Source organism: Gossypium raimondii, chromosome 1 (genome assembly GCF_025698545.1).
Source record: "Gossypium raimondii isolate GPD5lz chromosome 1, ASM2569854v1, whole genome shotgun sequence".
In the NCBI taxonomy this organism is placed as follows: domain Eukaryota; kingdom Viridiplantae; phylum Streptophyta; class Magnoliopsida; order Malvales; family Malvaceae; genus Gossypium; species Gossypium raimondii.
The window spans coordinates 44,714,863-44,732,283 of record NC_068565.1 but is presented as its reverse complement, the minus strand read 5'-3'; the positions used below and the strand labels follow the sequence as shown (position 1 = coordinate 44,732,283).

Sequence of the window (17,421 nt, the reverse complement as noted above, 5' to 3'; positions counted from 1 at the left end):
TGGTATTTTCAAAAATTATGCCTAGTGAGATTAATGTTAAAAAAATTCATCAAATTAATCACACTCATTAAGGTAGGACTTTTTGCTAAAACATTTTGTTGCGGAGTATTTGGTATAAAAAAATCGAACATTCTTGCTACTCAAGATCATATGAAAGGGTCTAAAACTCTAATTATATAAGTACCATTCACAACTTTTAAATTGTTTTATATATTTAATTTTGTTTAAAAATTGTTACTTAAACATGATGAAATCATAATCTTTCAAAACAATTTGAATGAATTATGGCATTAATCGTACAACCATTAATCGAATTGAATGGATTATCCAAGTAATTATGCAATCATTATCCAAGTCAATAATTTATAGAATTAATCATACAATCATTGATCAACTTGAATCAATCCATGTACAAATGTAACGATATTGTAGTGTTCAAATAATTTCAAGAATATTGATCAAATGCACATTCTTCTAATTATTGGAGTATTGTGTAATCAAATGTATTATGACATTAATCATACAACTATTAATCTAATTGAGCTAACGATCATACTAATCAACTAACGGTTTCCGTTAACAGAAGGGGCCAAATGATTTTTTTTTTTGGGTCACGGAGGACTCAATTGGGTGCATTTTTTTCTTAAGGGCTCAATTGATGTTTTTACTAAGGACTTTTTTGACCCTTTAGCCTAAATTAATTAATTTAATTTGATAACTCATATCAATTAATTAAATTTGTTATACTTATAAACTTCATAAATAATTATGTTAAAGAACGTAAAATAAAATATGCATAAAAGCAATAATGTATGCACCTACCATATATCTTTTAATTTTGTTGATTTGATTTCCACTTTTTTATTCGATAAAAATTCACGATATGGATTTATTATAAGTTTACAACAATTGTCTTTCTATAATAACACATTGTTATTGATGTATAACAACTACCTCCTTATGTCACGGACTTAGATTACGCAATCCATAACCGCAAAATATTAATAAGCAAATGGGGTTGGGTATTACAATTTTATAAAAAGCTTCGGTTCTTTTTAAATTTTACTCCTTGAAAACTATATTTCCTTCAAAATTACGATTTTTAAAAATATTAATATATTAAAAATTAATTATATAATTTTTAAGAAATTATCCAAAAAAACTACAACTCATATTTAAAAACTAATAAAATAAAACTTTTATTCAAATAAATATAATTTCGCACTTAGGTATCAGTATATCTAGTTTTAACATTATTTGGCAGCTTTTCAAAATACACTTAAGATAGATACAGACATTAATTTTTCCTTTTTGTTTTACACAAAAAACAATTATTAAAGAGGGTAAAACTATTATATAGTAATCAATCTAGGAAAACTAAATTACTAACATTGTTATGCAGTATATTTAAAGCAAAATTAAGAGATTGAAATAAAAGAAAGTCAATAACCATTTCTTCTGCAATCTTTTCTAAGCAATCAACCATTTTATTACATTCTCGATGCACATGCATAATATCAATATCTCAATTTCAATGTAATAAGTCTCGAATGACATGAATAGTATATAAATCTGATTGTTATATCATCAAAATACCCTTAACATAATATAGTGTTTTTAAACCATTTGTTTCAAGCAATATATCATGACAATCATATTCCTTTTTGTTTTGTTTTTATTTTTTATTTTTTTTGCCTAACTTGGACGACTCATGAATGCGTAGCAGTAAACACTGGCCACCGCTCCTAACTAGAACAAGTAGACAAAAGAGGCGAGTGTAGAGTAGTAGTGTTCTAGAAGCAAGCTCAACACTTTCAAACTTGAAAAGCACTAATAAAAGTCGATAATGAACACTCGAATAGTGTAAAACAAGTCTATATATACATCATTAATTTGAATATATTAAAAGTATTATTTAAATTTAATTAAAAATAAAATTATTTTTTATTTTTAATGTATCTATTGAAATGAATTCAATAATTAATTCTTCATGTTTTATAAATTCATTAAAAAATAAATATTAATCACAAATTTTAAAATTACTGCAAAAATCGAACTCTCGTTAAATATTTTTATAACTTATCTAATTCAGTAATTGAAAAGAATTACTCTTTTTTTGTTGTTGTTATGAATGCATTTCGATGGAGAGACTAAAATATCTTATGAAATTGATAGGAATGCTGTAGATAATGGACTGATGGTGACTAATGAAATGATTTCCTTTTGAAATATTTAAATATTCATATCTATTAAATATTCTCATAGATAATTAATAGGAAAGTTGTATATTATATTATTAACAAAATTCTGAATAAGTTTGTGTCATGGATTATTTGAGAAATTATGAAAATATCATTCTATAATTAAAATAGGTCATATTATTCAAAATATTTTAGTTTTTTATTTAACAAACACTAAAAAAGTATTCATATAATGAGATTTGGACTCATGCCAATTTGATTAATAAAGTTTCAAATTTACCACTCAACTAAAATTTTATTTAATATTTTTATACATTTTCTAATATGCATAATTTAATATCTCCACCAATTGTATATATAAAAATAATTTTCTTAATTGAGTTGGTCTCAAAAGTTAATTCGATATTAACTCACAATTGATGACAAAACCATGATAAATAATTATAGTACATTTAGTATTATTTATCTCTTGTATTTATGTATTTAAATTTCGTTTACTCATAATTTAATCTAATTTTTAAATTTTAATATAGTACATATTTAATGTGTTATTATGATTAATTAGTTTACAACCATACGTTTCGTTGTTTCTTGTATGTTATTTTTAAACACACATATGTATTCTAAATCTATGGTTTCCACAAACATACCCGTGTGATAGGATTTCTAGTAACAAGAAAATATTTAAAAATAAACGCTTATATGTCAAAAAATCCTTTATGAAAATACAAAAAAAATCAATTAAGCCCTTTCGTTAACAAAAACGATCAATTAAGCTCTTCATTAACGATTTTTATCATTTACCACATTGATTGTTAAAATAAATTGATGAATCAATTAGATGATGACATGTGGTAGCTTTTGGTTTAATCTAATGTTTTTCCCATAAAATTATAAAAAATCATAAAAAACTATAAAATAAAAATATTAAATATTAAAATTGATATAAACTTATTAAAATTATAAAAAACTTATAAATATTATAAATTTAGTAAAGCTTATTTAAAATATTTAAATTAAAAAACATATTACAATTATTAAAAAATTGTAAAAATATTAAAATTGATATAAACTTATAAAAAAATATAAAAAAGTCATAAAAACTTGAAATAGACAGATTAACTTGTAATTAGCAAGGGTATTGTTTCGGGAAAAGCCATTAGATTGGTAGACCCAGGAACCGGGAGGTTGAACTAATTGTTTTTTTAATATTTTTATCAAATAAAAATTTCATTATCCAACTATTAGCATATGCCAAATTGAAATATTCTAACCAAGGTTTTCAAAACCAGATCAGTGGTTGAATTAATTAGGCCATCGGTTTGCTAGTTCGACTGATTCGTCTAGTTCAATTAAATAAAAAATTTAATAAACTAAAAAAACTAAAACATCATTTCAACCGTTCGGTTCCCAGGTTAATCGATCTCATTCCTTTCTCGAGACCGACATCCTTATCGATTTTGATCTAATCTGTCTAACCAACTAATTTGGTTCAATTCAAGTTTTTATGATTTTTTTTATAATTTGTATAAGTTTATATCATATTAATATTTTTTTTATGATTTTTATATAAGTTTAATACTTTTTATATAATTTTATATATTTTAATATGTGTCGAAATCATTTTTTTGTAAAAAGGGTCGACTTTGATTTTAAAAACGAAAACGAACATGAGAGTCTCCACCAATCCTTTTTATTAGGTGTGGTCGGATCACCTTGTGATTTAATCGTTTTAATAAAATATTTGATTTACTAAAACAACAATTTTCGGTCTACACAAATCCAGGAAATGGGTTCAGAAGTCGGTTACGTACAAGGAAGGATTAACACCCTCGTAATGCCCAAAATTGGTACCTAATTGATTAATTAATGTCTTAGTGTCAAAAATTGAAAATTTTGAAAAGATTTAAAATACGATCCTTTGTTAAAATATCACTTAATTGAATTTTTTTTAGAAAAGAGCGTATTTCACGTCAATCGAGAAAAAGAATTATATCCCGTGAGTTAGGACACAATGTCTTAAATCCTTGAAATGACAATAAACACCAAAAGTTTTATTTATTTTAAAAGATATTTGATTATCTCGGTTTTAGAAAAGAAATCATATTCCATAAATTAGAACACGATCTTTTTTAATTCCCGAGATTATTTAAAAACTTATGTTTAAAAAGGTTCGTGTATTCGGATTTATCGAGAAAATTGAAACCCCGTAATTGAAACCCCGTAAGTTAGAGAACGACTTTTCGAATCCCAAAATACGACATGTCGCTTATTTAAAAAATTATGTATTGGGTAATGATTAATGTAACATGAATTTGTAGAAATAAAGTACGGTGTTGATATGCATAGCAGAATAACAATAAATGCGTTAATGTAAACGATAATATAAAGAACGAAAATAAAATAAAATAAACGAGCCAAAAACAAAAAGACAAATAATAAGGATAACGAACTAAAAATTTGAAGCTAAAGACCTAATATTAAATAAATAAATAAATAAATATTGTATAAAACAATTTAAGAATAATAATATTAATAATAATGATGATGATATTAAAAATAATATAATAATAAAAATCTAAAGTTTTAAATTATATAAAATGATATAAATAGATGAATGACATGATGTAATAAAATAAATGTATTTAAAATATTTAGGTAAATAAATAAATAAATAAAATAGAAATAATAATGCAAAACTAATTTATTTAATAATATGGTAATAATAACAAATAAATAAATAAAAAGGAAAATAGTAATAGTAATAATAATATTAAATTAATTACTTTTAATAATAAAATAACAAAAAGGGACTAAATTGAATTTTAAAATAGAAATTTGGGGCAAATCAAAAAATAATAAAAGGAAAAGGACCAAGTTGAACGCGCGAATAACAAATAGGGACCAAATGGGCAACAATCCTCACCCTCCAAAACACGCAGTTCCAAAGTGGACCAATTTGTAAATTGAAATAAATTATAGGGCGCAATTAAAAAATGAAAGAAACTTGATTGCAAACCATAAAAAAAGCGGAAGGGCTAAAGGCGCAAATAGCCCATTAATAAAAAACACGCGGATCTTCCTAGGCGGGTCGGGTCGCGCGCAGGTCAGCCTCAAAACGACGTTGTTTTGGGGCTTTCTAAACCCTACCAAAACGGCGCCGTTTAGCACCCTATAAAAGTCAAATTTTTGCCCCAAAAAAATTCATTTAGCCCATCATTTAAAAAAAACCTTCAAAAAGCTTCTCAAAACTCTCTCCCCTCTTGTAACTTCCGGCCATCGAACTGCAGGCCGCCCGCTATGCCAGCCGCCGGTCACTGGCGACGGTGCCACCGTCCGTGGTGCCGAAAAATACCAAAAACCCCAGTTTTACTATTTTAACCCCCTAAACCTAAATTAGGGCCCAAAATTCCCGGAATCCTCACGAAAACGACTTGAAAGTAAAGAAAACCTTTTGACTTCTGGCTACTTTTTATCAGAAGTGGCTACCTCAGCCGTGCGCAAAAATTTGTCTTCTAAATCTTTCTTTTGTTGTCTTTTTTTTATTATTTTCTATTTATAAAATGAATCTATTCGAAAAAATAACACAAAAAAAGAACCACCTTTAGAAAATTGCTATTATGTTTTTGATTGATACTTGAGTGTCCGATTCTCTGTGTTTTTTGTGTGTAAAAAAAATATACATGGTGGTTTCGTGGCTTTTATAGCCGAAAATACAACATTTTTTTCTTTCTACTGCTATTTGTGTCTGTAGGTGTGGTTTTGGTGCAAGGCCAGCTGTTTTGGGAGCATGCTGTGGAGGTACGAGGAGGGTACGAAGGCGCTGACATGGAGGCACCAAGGGGAGCAGCAGAGGGTGCGGCGCTGGAGGCTGTTAGGGTTTATGTTTTTTTTTGAAAATGTTTAAGTTGTGGGCTAGGACTTTGGGTTAGGGTTAGGGTTAGGGTTAATTTTGGGTTTGTAAATTGGGCTTTTTGAGTTTAATGTATTTTTTTGGTTTGTAATTTATTTGTAAACTGGGCCCGGGCGAAATTGGGCCATTACAATATGTTTTATTAATTTTATATTTTTTTATAATTTATAGTTTTTATATTTTTATAATATTTATAATATGTTTATAATGTTTTTATATTTATATCAATTTTCATATTTTTAAATATTAATATTTTTTTGATAATTTCTTTTATTTTAATCATTTTTATGATTTTTCAATTATTTCTATAGGAAAAATATTAGATTAAACAAGAAACTATCACGTGTCACCATCTAATTGATCTTTCAATTTATTTTAGTGGTCAATATGATCAATTACCGAACTATTAACGAATGGACTTAAGTAGATACAAATTTAATACAGGGACTTAATTCATTTTTCGCATTTTGTTAAAGGCTCTTTTGAGAAAAAAAAGACTGTCTTATATCCGATTTACCAGCATTCTTAGCTCACCCAAGCAAAATAAATTATTGTAACATCTCAAAAATTAGGTTAGAAGAAATTAGGTTTTGAAACCATGTATGGTCATCCTTCGATTTCAAGTTTAGATTTTGGAAATTTTTGAAAAGGAAATTGATCTGGTTTAGGTGTTTTGGTCATGTGTGAGAGGTTTTAGGTTTGAACCCTATTCCTTGAAATTTTGTTATTTTTATCAAACCCTTATTCGTGATCGCCTGACATAAGTTCTAATTCCGATAAACTAATAACAAGAATTAGCTTGTTGGTTCAATGGCTAAGTGTTTGTATATCCTTTGGTCTTGTGTTTGAGTCTGTGTACATAATAGGGAAATATTTTGCACCATTTCGTAATTTAATTGTTTTGTTTGATTTGTAAAGAAAACAAGCTAATTAACTTCCGAAAAGGATATTCAGAACGTTCTCTTCTCCTTCTATTTTTTTCTTTTTTCTTTTGCTTCTCTCTATTCAATATTATTTTTTTCTCTTTTCTTTCTTCTACTCCGTTATTCTGTCATTGAATCCTTCCTTTGTGCGATTAATCTTCAATCGAACTGTAAGTGCCTTTGTCAAGTTTATTTGTTTGAGTTTGATGATGGTCGAAGTTACGTTTAGTTCTTTTCGTTGGAATGGATTCTGAGTTGTGTAAGTCTTTGTCAGGTGAAGTTCTCAAGAGTAACGTTCTTTCAATGTTCTAAATTTCTGTTGTTGATTTCGTGCGAGGAGGACAAGAAGTCATCCTGGTTGTTTCTGCATCGAATCCATATCAGGTGCATACTGAAACTCCCTGTCTTTGCGAATTTTGAACGAAGAAAAATGTGGCTGTCGGCGCTACATGGACAGGGACATAGGCGTGTGCCCAGGCCGTGTGAGCCACACGGGCAAGGACATGGGCGTGTGCCCAAGCCATGTAACTCACTATTTATGATTTAGGGCCACACAGGCATGGACATGGGCGTGTGTCTAGGTCGTGTAACTCACTTTTTATGATTTAGGACCACAAGAGCATGGACATAGGAGTGTGCCCAGGCAGTGTGAGCCACACGGACATGGACATGAGTATGTGTCCAGACCGTGTAACTCATTGTTTGCGAATTAGGACCACATGGGGGAGTACACGAGCGTGTGCTAGACCGTGTGAAACCACACAGGCCAGTTCTCCAGGCCATGTGAAACCGCACGGCGTGTGAATCTATATTTGGAATTTTTCCCTAGGGCCACAAGAGTCGTCCGAAACAGGCGCAGGCCTACTGTAGGGTCTGTACAATCTGAATTAGACTATATAACTTGATATCTGATGATGTGACAACTTGTGATCTGTATGTATATCTATTATGGTTGAACCTAAGTGAGTAGGATCTGTCAGAACGTAATGTGCTATTGTCTATGTCTGTGAATTATCCAGGTACGATCTGTATTCTGTTAAGTTTGTTGGTGTGCCTGATTAAATGCTAAAGTTACATATTTTATGTAATTAAATTGGTTAATTTATGAGAGTGCACCACTAATTTTTCCATGTTTTTATTGAATTTTGTGCAGGGATGCAATTTGGGGCTAAATAGAAGAAAAATGAAACAATTGGGCTAGATTGAAGAAAGAAGCAAAGAATGATGGCCAAAGCAGAATTTTTCCAATACTAATTAGCTGAAATTTTTGTTGACTTAGTGGGAGATTATTTTGGGATTTTTTTTATATCATGGAATATTTTTCCTTGATTTTCTATACTAGTTGGCTCTTAATTTAGCAAAGCCACTAGTATAAATAATGGTCTATTTTGTTCATTTTAATCATCAAGTGAAATATCAAGCTTTTATCTTTCAATACATTCTCTCCTTTCTACTCACAAATTTATTTTGTTGCTTTTAGTTTCTTTTTCTTCAATTTATTAATTCCTAGTTAGCCACCAACTTAAACCATTTGCAATTCCTTTTCCAAATTCCCTTTTTATTTCCCGTAGCTAACCATCCCTTTCACCCATTTTACCTTATTTAATTTATGCCCAATACCAACATGCCCCAAACCTTAGTTAACTAAATCCATTTTCAGCTTTAGGTCGGAGTTAGCCTCGTCAAAACCCGTGAGTTACGAACTCGAGCAGCTAAACTCCTAAATTCCAGTACTTATTATTTCTCTGGATTGAGAGTATGATTTTGTCAACTCATAAAGTCAGATCAACACTGAGTCAAAAAAGACACCGTTTGATTTAGTGTGGTTAGACGTACAATTGGAATTCTGAAAGGATCGATTCTAATCGGTTTTCTGTGAACCCATTGGCGTGCCAAGTGGAGATTGTTGTTTGGTTCCGTCAAGGGAAGTAATAACCGGATTTAAATGTCCCACGCGGTTGAGGGCATTGGTTCGAGCTAGGCTCTTCTAGAACTCAAAGCTGCCGAAGTTCTAAATCACGAATGTTTCGTTGGTTGTTCGATCGGTAAGGGTTAATTATTGGACGTTCCATAAATAATTTACACAAGGAAGAGTTGGTGTCCAAGGCGTCCTTGGTAGCTATAACTAGCTTATTGGAAAAGAGGAGTTCATCTAATTTCGAGGATCTGTTCAAAGACGAGGAAAACTCGTGCCTAAAGCTGAGCTTAGTTTAATTCATTTTTCTTCAAATTTATTTAACTGCTTTTTATTATTTTATCTTCAACTTTTACTTTTACGCATTTTATTTATTTATTTCAGGTTCTAGGTTTTCAATTTTTTTTCCCTCCCCTTAACTTCTTGGGCACGACAACTGCTCCGACATAAATCTGGTCAAGAGCAACAATTTTCAGTAAACCCACTGCTTAAATTTGCAAAATTAGGTGTAGGTTTATATTGGTGGATTCGACACCCATCAGTGCCTCTGCGTCATTCTGTTGATGAGGAATATACGATATCTGAACCTGTTGGATTGATTGTTACTAATTCTAATTTATAACCGTGTATGTGATTTCATGGCAAATCTGATATGGTCTGTTGAGGTTTGATAATTCTGTTTTACAAAACATGGACTCCCATATTTACTAATTCTATTATTGAGAGATAGCATGACTTACATTCTCATTACTTTAATTCTGCAATAGCATGCCATGACACATTGCATAGGATTTGGGTTAATATAAAAGGAGGAAGTTTCTGGTAGTTTAATGATTTGCATTATCTAGTGGTTTATCCACACTTTTGTTTTTGTAGTTCGATTGTATTGTAGTGGCTTGACCACATGTACTCGATTTGACAGTTTTAATTGCAAAATACTGGTGGCATTATCCATTGTTATTTGTTGGTGTGATCTGGCTGGACGAGTTCTGAGGAACTCTTTTTCGGTGTGTAGTGGAGTTGGGTTGTAACACCCCTATACCCGACCCGATCGCCAAGTCAAGACATCAGGATGCCACATTCGTTGCTGAAGCAACTACCGAAAATTTCAGATCAATTTATCTTATTATTTAATTAATGTAGATCATTAACTAATTTTAGTAATAATTGAATTTACGATAGAATTAATTATGAGTTAAAGGAGCTTATTAAAACATCCACAATTGATCAAAGGCCAAATTGTAAAGTTCATAAAAGTTTTTGAACTATCGTCGCGACGTTGGGGGTTTCCACGTAGTGACATGGCGAACTTGTCATTGTGACGCCGTCTCCATTTTCTACAAGTTCCAAGCTTTATTTTTATTTATTTATTTTATATCATTACCTGAACCATATTCAGATGTCATAACCACCACTTCATTTTACATATCATCCATTCACATCTATTTCTAATCTCAGGTCCTCGTAAAAACACGATATTCAATTAAATATAACAAAGTTTATAAAATTAACACAAATATTAAAAGTTTACAAATAAGACCATTGGAGGACTTACACTTGCAAAATTAGTTTACCCACTTTATGTATATTTCATATTTATTTCTAAATTGTGTCAATCAATTTAATTCTTCATAAAATTTTAACAAAGAATTTACATCAATTAAAAATTATTCACTTATTATGTTATCAATTCGCTTTAAACATACTCATATGTATCAATCATTCCATCGCCTACAACCATTTCAAAACATCTCAAATTCATCTACTATATATATATATTCATATATTTTTCCTCCACTTCCTCTCCATTCCACATCTTTTATGTATATATATTTGTTAGAATCTTTAGCTTTTAGTATATAACATGCTTATATGTAACATTATCTATAATTCCACTATTTACTTATATGTTCATATCAAAGCTACCTACTTGAGTCATAGCCACTAAATTATTTATATCTTAAGCTACAAAATTCTAAATTAAGATCCGCTTGATGTTTTTTTGAAACTAGACTCAAATATCTTTTTACCATAAAAATTTCAGAATTTATAATTTAGTCAATAAGTACAGTAAAATCTTCAAATTTATCCCTGGTCTGCTGTTTGACAGCTTTGACCTTTCTTTACTAAAAATTAATTATCTCTTAGTACGGGGTTTGAATGATATTTCTGTTTGTTTCTCTTGAAAATAGACTCATTAATAATTTAAAAATTATTTTTTTTACAATTTTTGATGATTTTTCAAAGTCAGAACAAGGAAACCCGAAATCAACTTGACCTTGTCTCACAAAAATTCATATATCTCATCATATAAAATTTTTTTCCTTACACCGTTTCTTCTATGAAAAACTAGACTCAATAGGCCTTAATTTATTACTTTAATTAATCTTTAATTCAATTTCTACAATTTTTGATGAATTTTCAAAGTCAAACTACTGCTGCTGTCCAAAACTGTGTTTAGTGCAAAATGTTGATAACCAAGTTTATAACAACCATCTTTCCTTTCTCTACAATATTTCCCATCACTTCCTCTTATTTCCGTTCACTAACATATCAAGAACCTAAAACCTTATATAAGAAAACTCTACTTTAACATCATTTTCATGCTTTTTCAATAATATCAAACTTAAAAATATATTGAAATCTTGATGTTCTTACCTTGTCCTATTGATTTCAATCTTTAACTTGAGTTTCTCTCTCCTCCAACTTTCATTTTCTTGTATCCAAGGTGATTTTCTTGTTCTCCATAGTCTCCTTATCACTTTTCTCTCTTGGTGATTATGAATATTTTTTGAAATTCTTGGTAAAAATGGCGGATTTTTGGTGGAAGGACCAAATTGTAAAGACAACAAAGTTTTCTTCTTCTCTCCCCCTCACCCACATTGGAAAGATGGGAGGATCCTCTCTCTTTTCTTTTATTTTTTTTCATCTTCCTCTTCTTTTATACTAGCTATTTATAATAAAATATTAATAAAATATCTCATTAAAATATTAATAAAGTAATATTTATCTAATTAAATAATTATAAAATATCATCAAAATATCTCCAACATCATCATTGCCTTCTAAAGTTCTCTCTCTTTCTAATTGACCATTTTACCCTTTATGATCTTTTAAAATTTCATCATTGAATCATCACTTAATTTGGTAAAATTGTGATTTAGTCCTCATAATTCTTCATCTATTCAATTTGGTCCCTACATGCCAATTCCGTATCATAGTAAATTGGATTAGTTTCACTTTTGGTCTTTCAAATTTCTCATTTTACACTTTGATCCCCTAAATTTTAAATATTTACACTTGAGCCAAAAAATTTCACATATTTACGATTTAGTCCTTATTTTAAATCAATATACTAAAACATACTTCTTAATTATTATTATTTTTAATACTCCTCAATATTCTCTTTTATCATCTTTATATCATTTTCTCATTTTATCGAGAAATCAATTATACATCATGTCATGCTTCTTGATTTAACTCTCTTCTGATATCTTACAACTTTCATTTTCTTTGATCTTATACCTTATGTCACTAAAATTTTATCTCATATTATTTATGACCAAGGGGGTTTTGAGGATGTTACATGGGTAGAATGTTTTTGATAAATCTGCATTCTGGTCTGTTGAAAAATACTGCATCTGTATAAACATACATGCTCTGTTCTGCGCTATTCCGTTCTGTTCCGTTCAGCATTGCTATGCTCTGTTCCATTTGATTATGTTTTGTTTGAATTGCGTTGTTCTGTTCTATTCTATTTTTCTTTGTTTTGTTGTACTACCTCTGTTGAAATTCCTGTGATACTCTAAATCTATTCCGTACAGGTTATACAACTATTATCAAATGCTTGCGTTACTACAGCTTATATATTAAGTTTTGTTTATTGTTATTTGAGTTTGGTTATACTCGGTGCTTGGTGACTCACCCTTTGTCTTACTTTTATCTGTCAGGAAAATATTTGATTTAGGATTGGACGGTGTGCTGGAGCTCGAATTGTTTTGCATTGAGATAACTACAATTTAATCCTTTGGATTTGTAATATGTTTTGGACTTGTTTTATTTTTCTTTTTATAATCTCGTCAGTATCTGTCAAGTTTTAAAACAAAACTTCAAAATCATTTAAATCATCTAAAATGAATTTCTGGTTTTCAAAGTTAAAAACTTTGGAAAGAAATACGTTTTTACTACGTTGGTGTAACTCGTCTAAGTTCGACTTAAACTTCTAGACTAGGTTTGGGGTGTTACAATTAAAACAACTTCAAATTTATTATTTAATTCCTTTGAAATAACTGCACATATATCATAAAATATCAGTTACTGCTATTGGTCTTATACAAAGAGATGTATAAATAGAGAGGCAAAGAAGAGTAGAGCATTATGAAGGTACCAGAGAGATAAGACGGCAATGGAGAGGAAGGTAGGTATCGTTGGAGCAGGTGTAAGTGGCCTCCTTGCTTGTAAATACATCTTATCTAAAGGTTTCCATCCAATTGTTTTTGAATCCCAAAGCTCGATTGGAGGGGTTTGGACCAAAGCGCTTGAGACTACAAAGCTCCAAACTCCCAAGCCATTTTATCAGTTCTCTGATTTTGCTTGGCCATCATTTGTCACTGAATACTTTCCCGACAAACACGTGGTATTGGATTATGTTGAGGCCTATGCAAAGCACTTCCACTTGCTTAACCACATCAAATTCAACACCAAAGTTGCTGGTATTTTGTATGAAGGTCCCCGGGATGAAGAGATCCAGTCTTGGAGTTTATGGGGTGGCACTGGCGAGCCTTTCAGCTCCAGAGGCAAGTGGAAGCTCATTGTGGAAGACTTGAATACTCTTTCAACTGAGGTAGGTATTTACATACATGTCACTCCATCATCCATGTCCATCCATCATCCATCAACTTTCTTTTTGCAGATCTACCAAGTGGACTTTGTAATCTTTTGTGTGGGACGGTTCAGTGGTCTGCCAAACATACCAGAATTCCCCCCAAATAAGGGTCCGGAAGCATTTCATGGTAAGGTCATACATTCTATGGACTATGCAGCCATGGATGATGAAAAGGCTGCTGAATTCATCAAAGGCAAAAGAGTCATTGTTGTTGGGTTCCAGAAATCTGCTTTGGACATTGCAATGGAGTGCTGTTCAGCAAATGGTAAATACAATCTATTTAAACGAACTCTTAGAATTCATCCATATTTGTTTCTTCTTTCAATTTGGTTTGCAGGGGTAGAAAACCCATGTACAGTTTTATACAGGACAGCACACTGGCATCTCCCTGATTATCTTCCCTGGGGGTTTTCACTGGCATATATGTATCTTAATCGGTTCTCAGAGCTTATGGTTCATAAGCCTAGTGAAGGGTTTCTCCTCGGTCTCTTGGCCACTATTCTTACACCACTGGTAACAACAGCAATAACTCCGAATCAAATGACATGCCATTTATTTTCTTTGCTCTTATAGTTATTTTTTTCTTTCTGGTGTCATTATTTGACAGAGATGGGCATATTCGAAATTTGTTGAAAGTGATATAAAAAGGAAGCTTCATTTGGCAAAGCATGGCATGGTCCCAACACATAGCTTCCTCCATGAAATCAGTTCTTGCTTGACCTCAACAGTCCCAGAAAAATTCTATGACAAAGTTGAAGATGGAGAAATTAAATTGAAAAAGGCCCCAAGTTTTAGTTTCTGTGACAATGGCGTTATGGTGGAAGATGAGACAGTACCTATAGATGCAGACGTGGTGATTTTGGCCACAGGATTCAAGGGAGGAAAAAAGCTCAAAGACATGTTCGTGTCCCAAACCTTTCAAAACTTCATAGTTGGATCCCCTGATGCTGCAACCCCACTCTACAGGTCAACTTGAAAACTAATGATGATGATTTTGTTTTGTCGGTTCAAGATTTTCATAAAAGTATTGTCATGTTTTCGGAACAGGGAATGCATTCAGCCAAGGATACCTCAACTAGCTGTAATAGGATACTCTGAAAGTATTGCAAATTTGTATACCTCAGAGATAAGATGCCGATGGCTAGCTGAACTTCTTGACGGCACATTCAAGCTACCAAGCATAGAAGAGATGGAAAAGGATGTGAGAAAATGGGATGAATACTTGAAACAATACTCGGGTGGATACTATCGAAGAAAGTGTATCGGTGCACTCCATGTATGGTACAATGATCAACTGTGCAAAGATATGGGGTGGAACCCTAGGCGGAAAAAGGGACTGTTTGCTGAATTCTTTGAACCTTATGGTCCCTTGGATTATGTCCCTTCTTGAACGTGCCTTCTTTTAACCCATTAGATGCTGACAATTGTTACTTTCTTTACTCTTGCATGTACCAGCTCATGCTTTGATTATAATATATGGATGAATCCAAATAAAAACAGTAGCAATCCAGCATATGGGGGACAGGCGGATGGTGTTGGTTCATTACTTGATCAACTTTTCTACAATTAGCCATCTACATGATATCTTCAAGTGGAATACGTAATTAAAAGTAATAGGCAAATTTTTCTGCTTTCCAATTTACGCCATCTGGTTGGGGGAATGGTTCAGTTCTGGATTTTATCATTTAATTTTGAGGAGGTTAATTAAAAAATTAAATTGTTTGATTATATATCTTTTTTACTATATTCACCAATATTTTTGTATCAATATTTTTAAAAAATTGTATTAATATATATTTGTATATAGTTAGCTTCTAAATGTGACATAATTTAATTATTTTTAATATTATTTTTTAATCGCAATAATTAGCATAAAATAATATTTTTATTTAAATTATTGGTTATAATTAACATATATTAGCTTAACAATTCAAATGTTATAATAGAATTTTTCAAATAATATTAATTAAGACATTTTAACCTATTCAATATACAATACAGCTTATATTTTATGTAAGTAATGCAAAGTAACGTTATCAAATAATAACTAATTAATATAATTAACTCTAATATTAATTAGGTGATAATAACTCTATTTTACATCTATTAAATTGACAAAATTTTGTTTTAATCAAAAAATTTTAACTAATAATGATAAATTATAATTATAATTATCACAAATTTTTCTTATATTTTATGCTTAAGCTCTATGCAATTAAAAACTCTATTTTAAATTTAGTACAATTTTTAATTAATAATTGTAATTTAAATTCTAATTGTTTTAAATGTGTAACTATCATAATTTCTATTAAATTATAATTATTTTTAAATGTATAATTATCATAATTTTTATTTTATTTCAAATTTTAACTAATAATTTTAAATTAAATATTATAATTATTTTAAATATGAATTTAATAATATAATGAAAAATAAAGGGTATTATTGTCAATTCAAAAGTTTTTTGAACTTGTACTTTTATATATATTATTTATGGTTTTAATTCACTTCCTAACTTCCAGGAGTATTTGGTACTAATAGAAGCAAACTTAAATAATTGACATGTGTCTCTTTTTTAAAAATATATATATATATAGTAATTTATTATACCCCTATAGTACACTTGTCAACCTTGACCCTGCTTATGAAGCTTAAAAACTTCACTAGTAGTGTACCAAATATTTTCCCTTTAAATTTTATATGAGCTACTATATATGCTTATGTCAAAGGAATATACTTATTTAGATACAAAACAAAAAAAAACAAGAGATTTCCATATTAAAGCAAGTAAAATGTTGAGGGAGTAATTACTTCAGGAGAAATCTTCGAAATGTCATTTGTAGAGTAACCAATTAGACTTCAACAATGTTAAGTTATTGTCCCTTGATAGGGGGTTTTGTCTCCTGTACTTCGCCAAGAACCAGCATGTTGTGAGAACATGTCTGATGGGTCTGGTTCATAGAGCTGAGAGCAGTTTAGTATGTGGATCTACAAAGCTCAAAGGAGAGGTGTCATATGAAGTTACCTGAGTGAGGGGAACTTGAACCACCAACCTGAGGCAAGTGAGGTTATATTTGTATAATTATATCACACCCTATATTAATATCTATCTTGTGGGTCTTATGGTCCACCAACTGAGGCACTTAGATTTGTGAGCCAAATCCCTTAGGTAGCCACTCACGACATATTAGCTCGAGGTAAGGCACAAGAGATAAAACCCCCATTAGGGGACAATAACTTGAAATTGTTGGGAGTTTGGTTGACTACCCATTGAATGATACTTCAAAAACTTTTCTCAAAATAGTCAACCCCTTCAACATAGAGAAAAATTATTAGCTAATAACAACCACAAGATAATTTTTTTCATTGCTTGCAAAACAATTAGGGTAAACTACACCCAAGGTCACTAAAAACTATTAGTAAGTTTATATTTTGGTCACTTAACTTTAAAACGTTACAAAATAGTCATTGAACTATTCAAAAATTTTCATATAAGCCATTGAACTATCCGAACGTTTTTATCTAAGTCATTAGATTGTTAAGTTTTTTTTTTTAAATCCGACTAGCGAGCTCCAAATGGAGAT

At 30.5% G+C, this 17,421-nt stretch overlaps 1 protein-coding gene across 2 annotated transcripts; it reads left to right on the top strand.

The window, feature by feature from the left end:
• Positions 1-13,274: 13,274 nt before the first annotated feature.
• On the top strand, positions 13,275-15,484 carry LOC105785984 (probable flavin-containing monooxygenase 1). 2 transcript variants are annotated; one of them, XM_012612196.2, is made up of 5 exons: positions 13,278-13,795; positions 13,865-14,102; positions 14,175-14,350; positions 14,445-14,803; positions 14,885-15,484. In XM_012612196.2, the coding sequence occupies exons 1-5, from the start codon at positions 13,358-13,360 to the stop codon at positions 15,225-15,227; spliced, it is 1,554 nt and encodes a 517-aa protein (XP_012467650.1). In that variant the 5' UTR covers positions 13,278-13,357; the 3' UTR covers positions 15,228-15,484. The 2 variants fall into 2 exon arrangements, with proteins under 2 accessions (XP_012467649.1, XP_012467650.1); XM_012612195.2 differs by having other exon boundaries at positions 13,275-13,795; positions 13,865-14,350.
• The last annotated feature ends 1,937 nt before the right edge of the window (positions 15,485-17,421 follow it).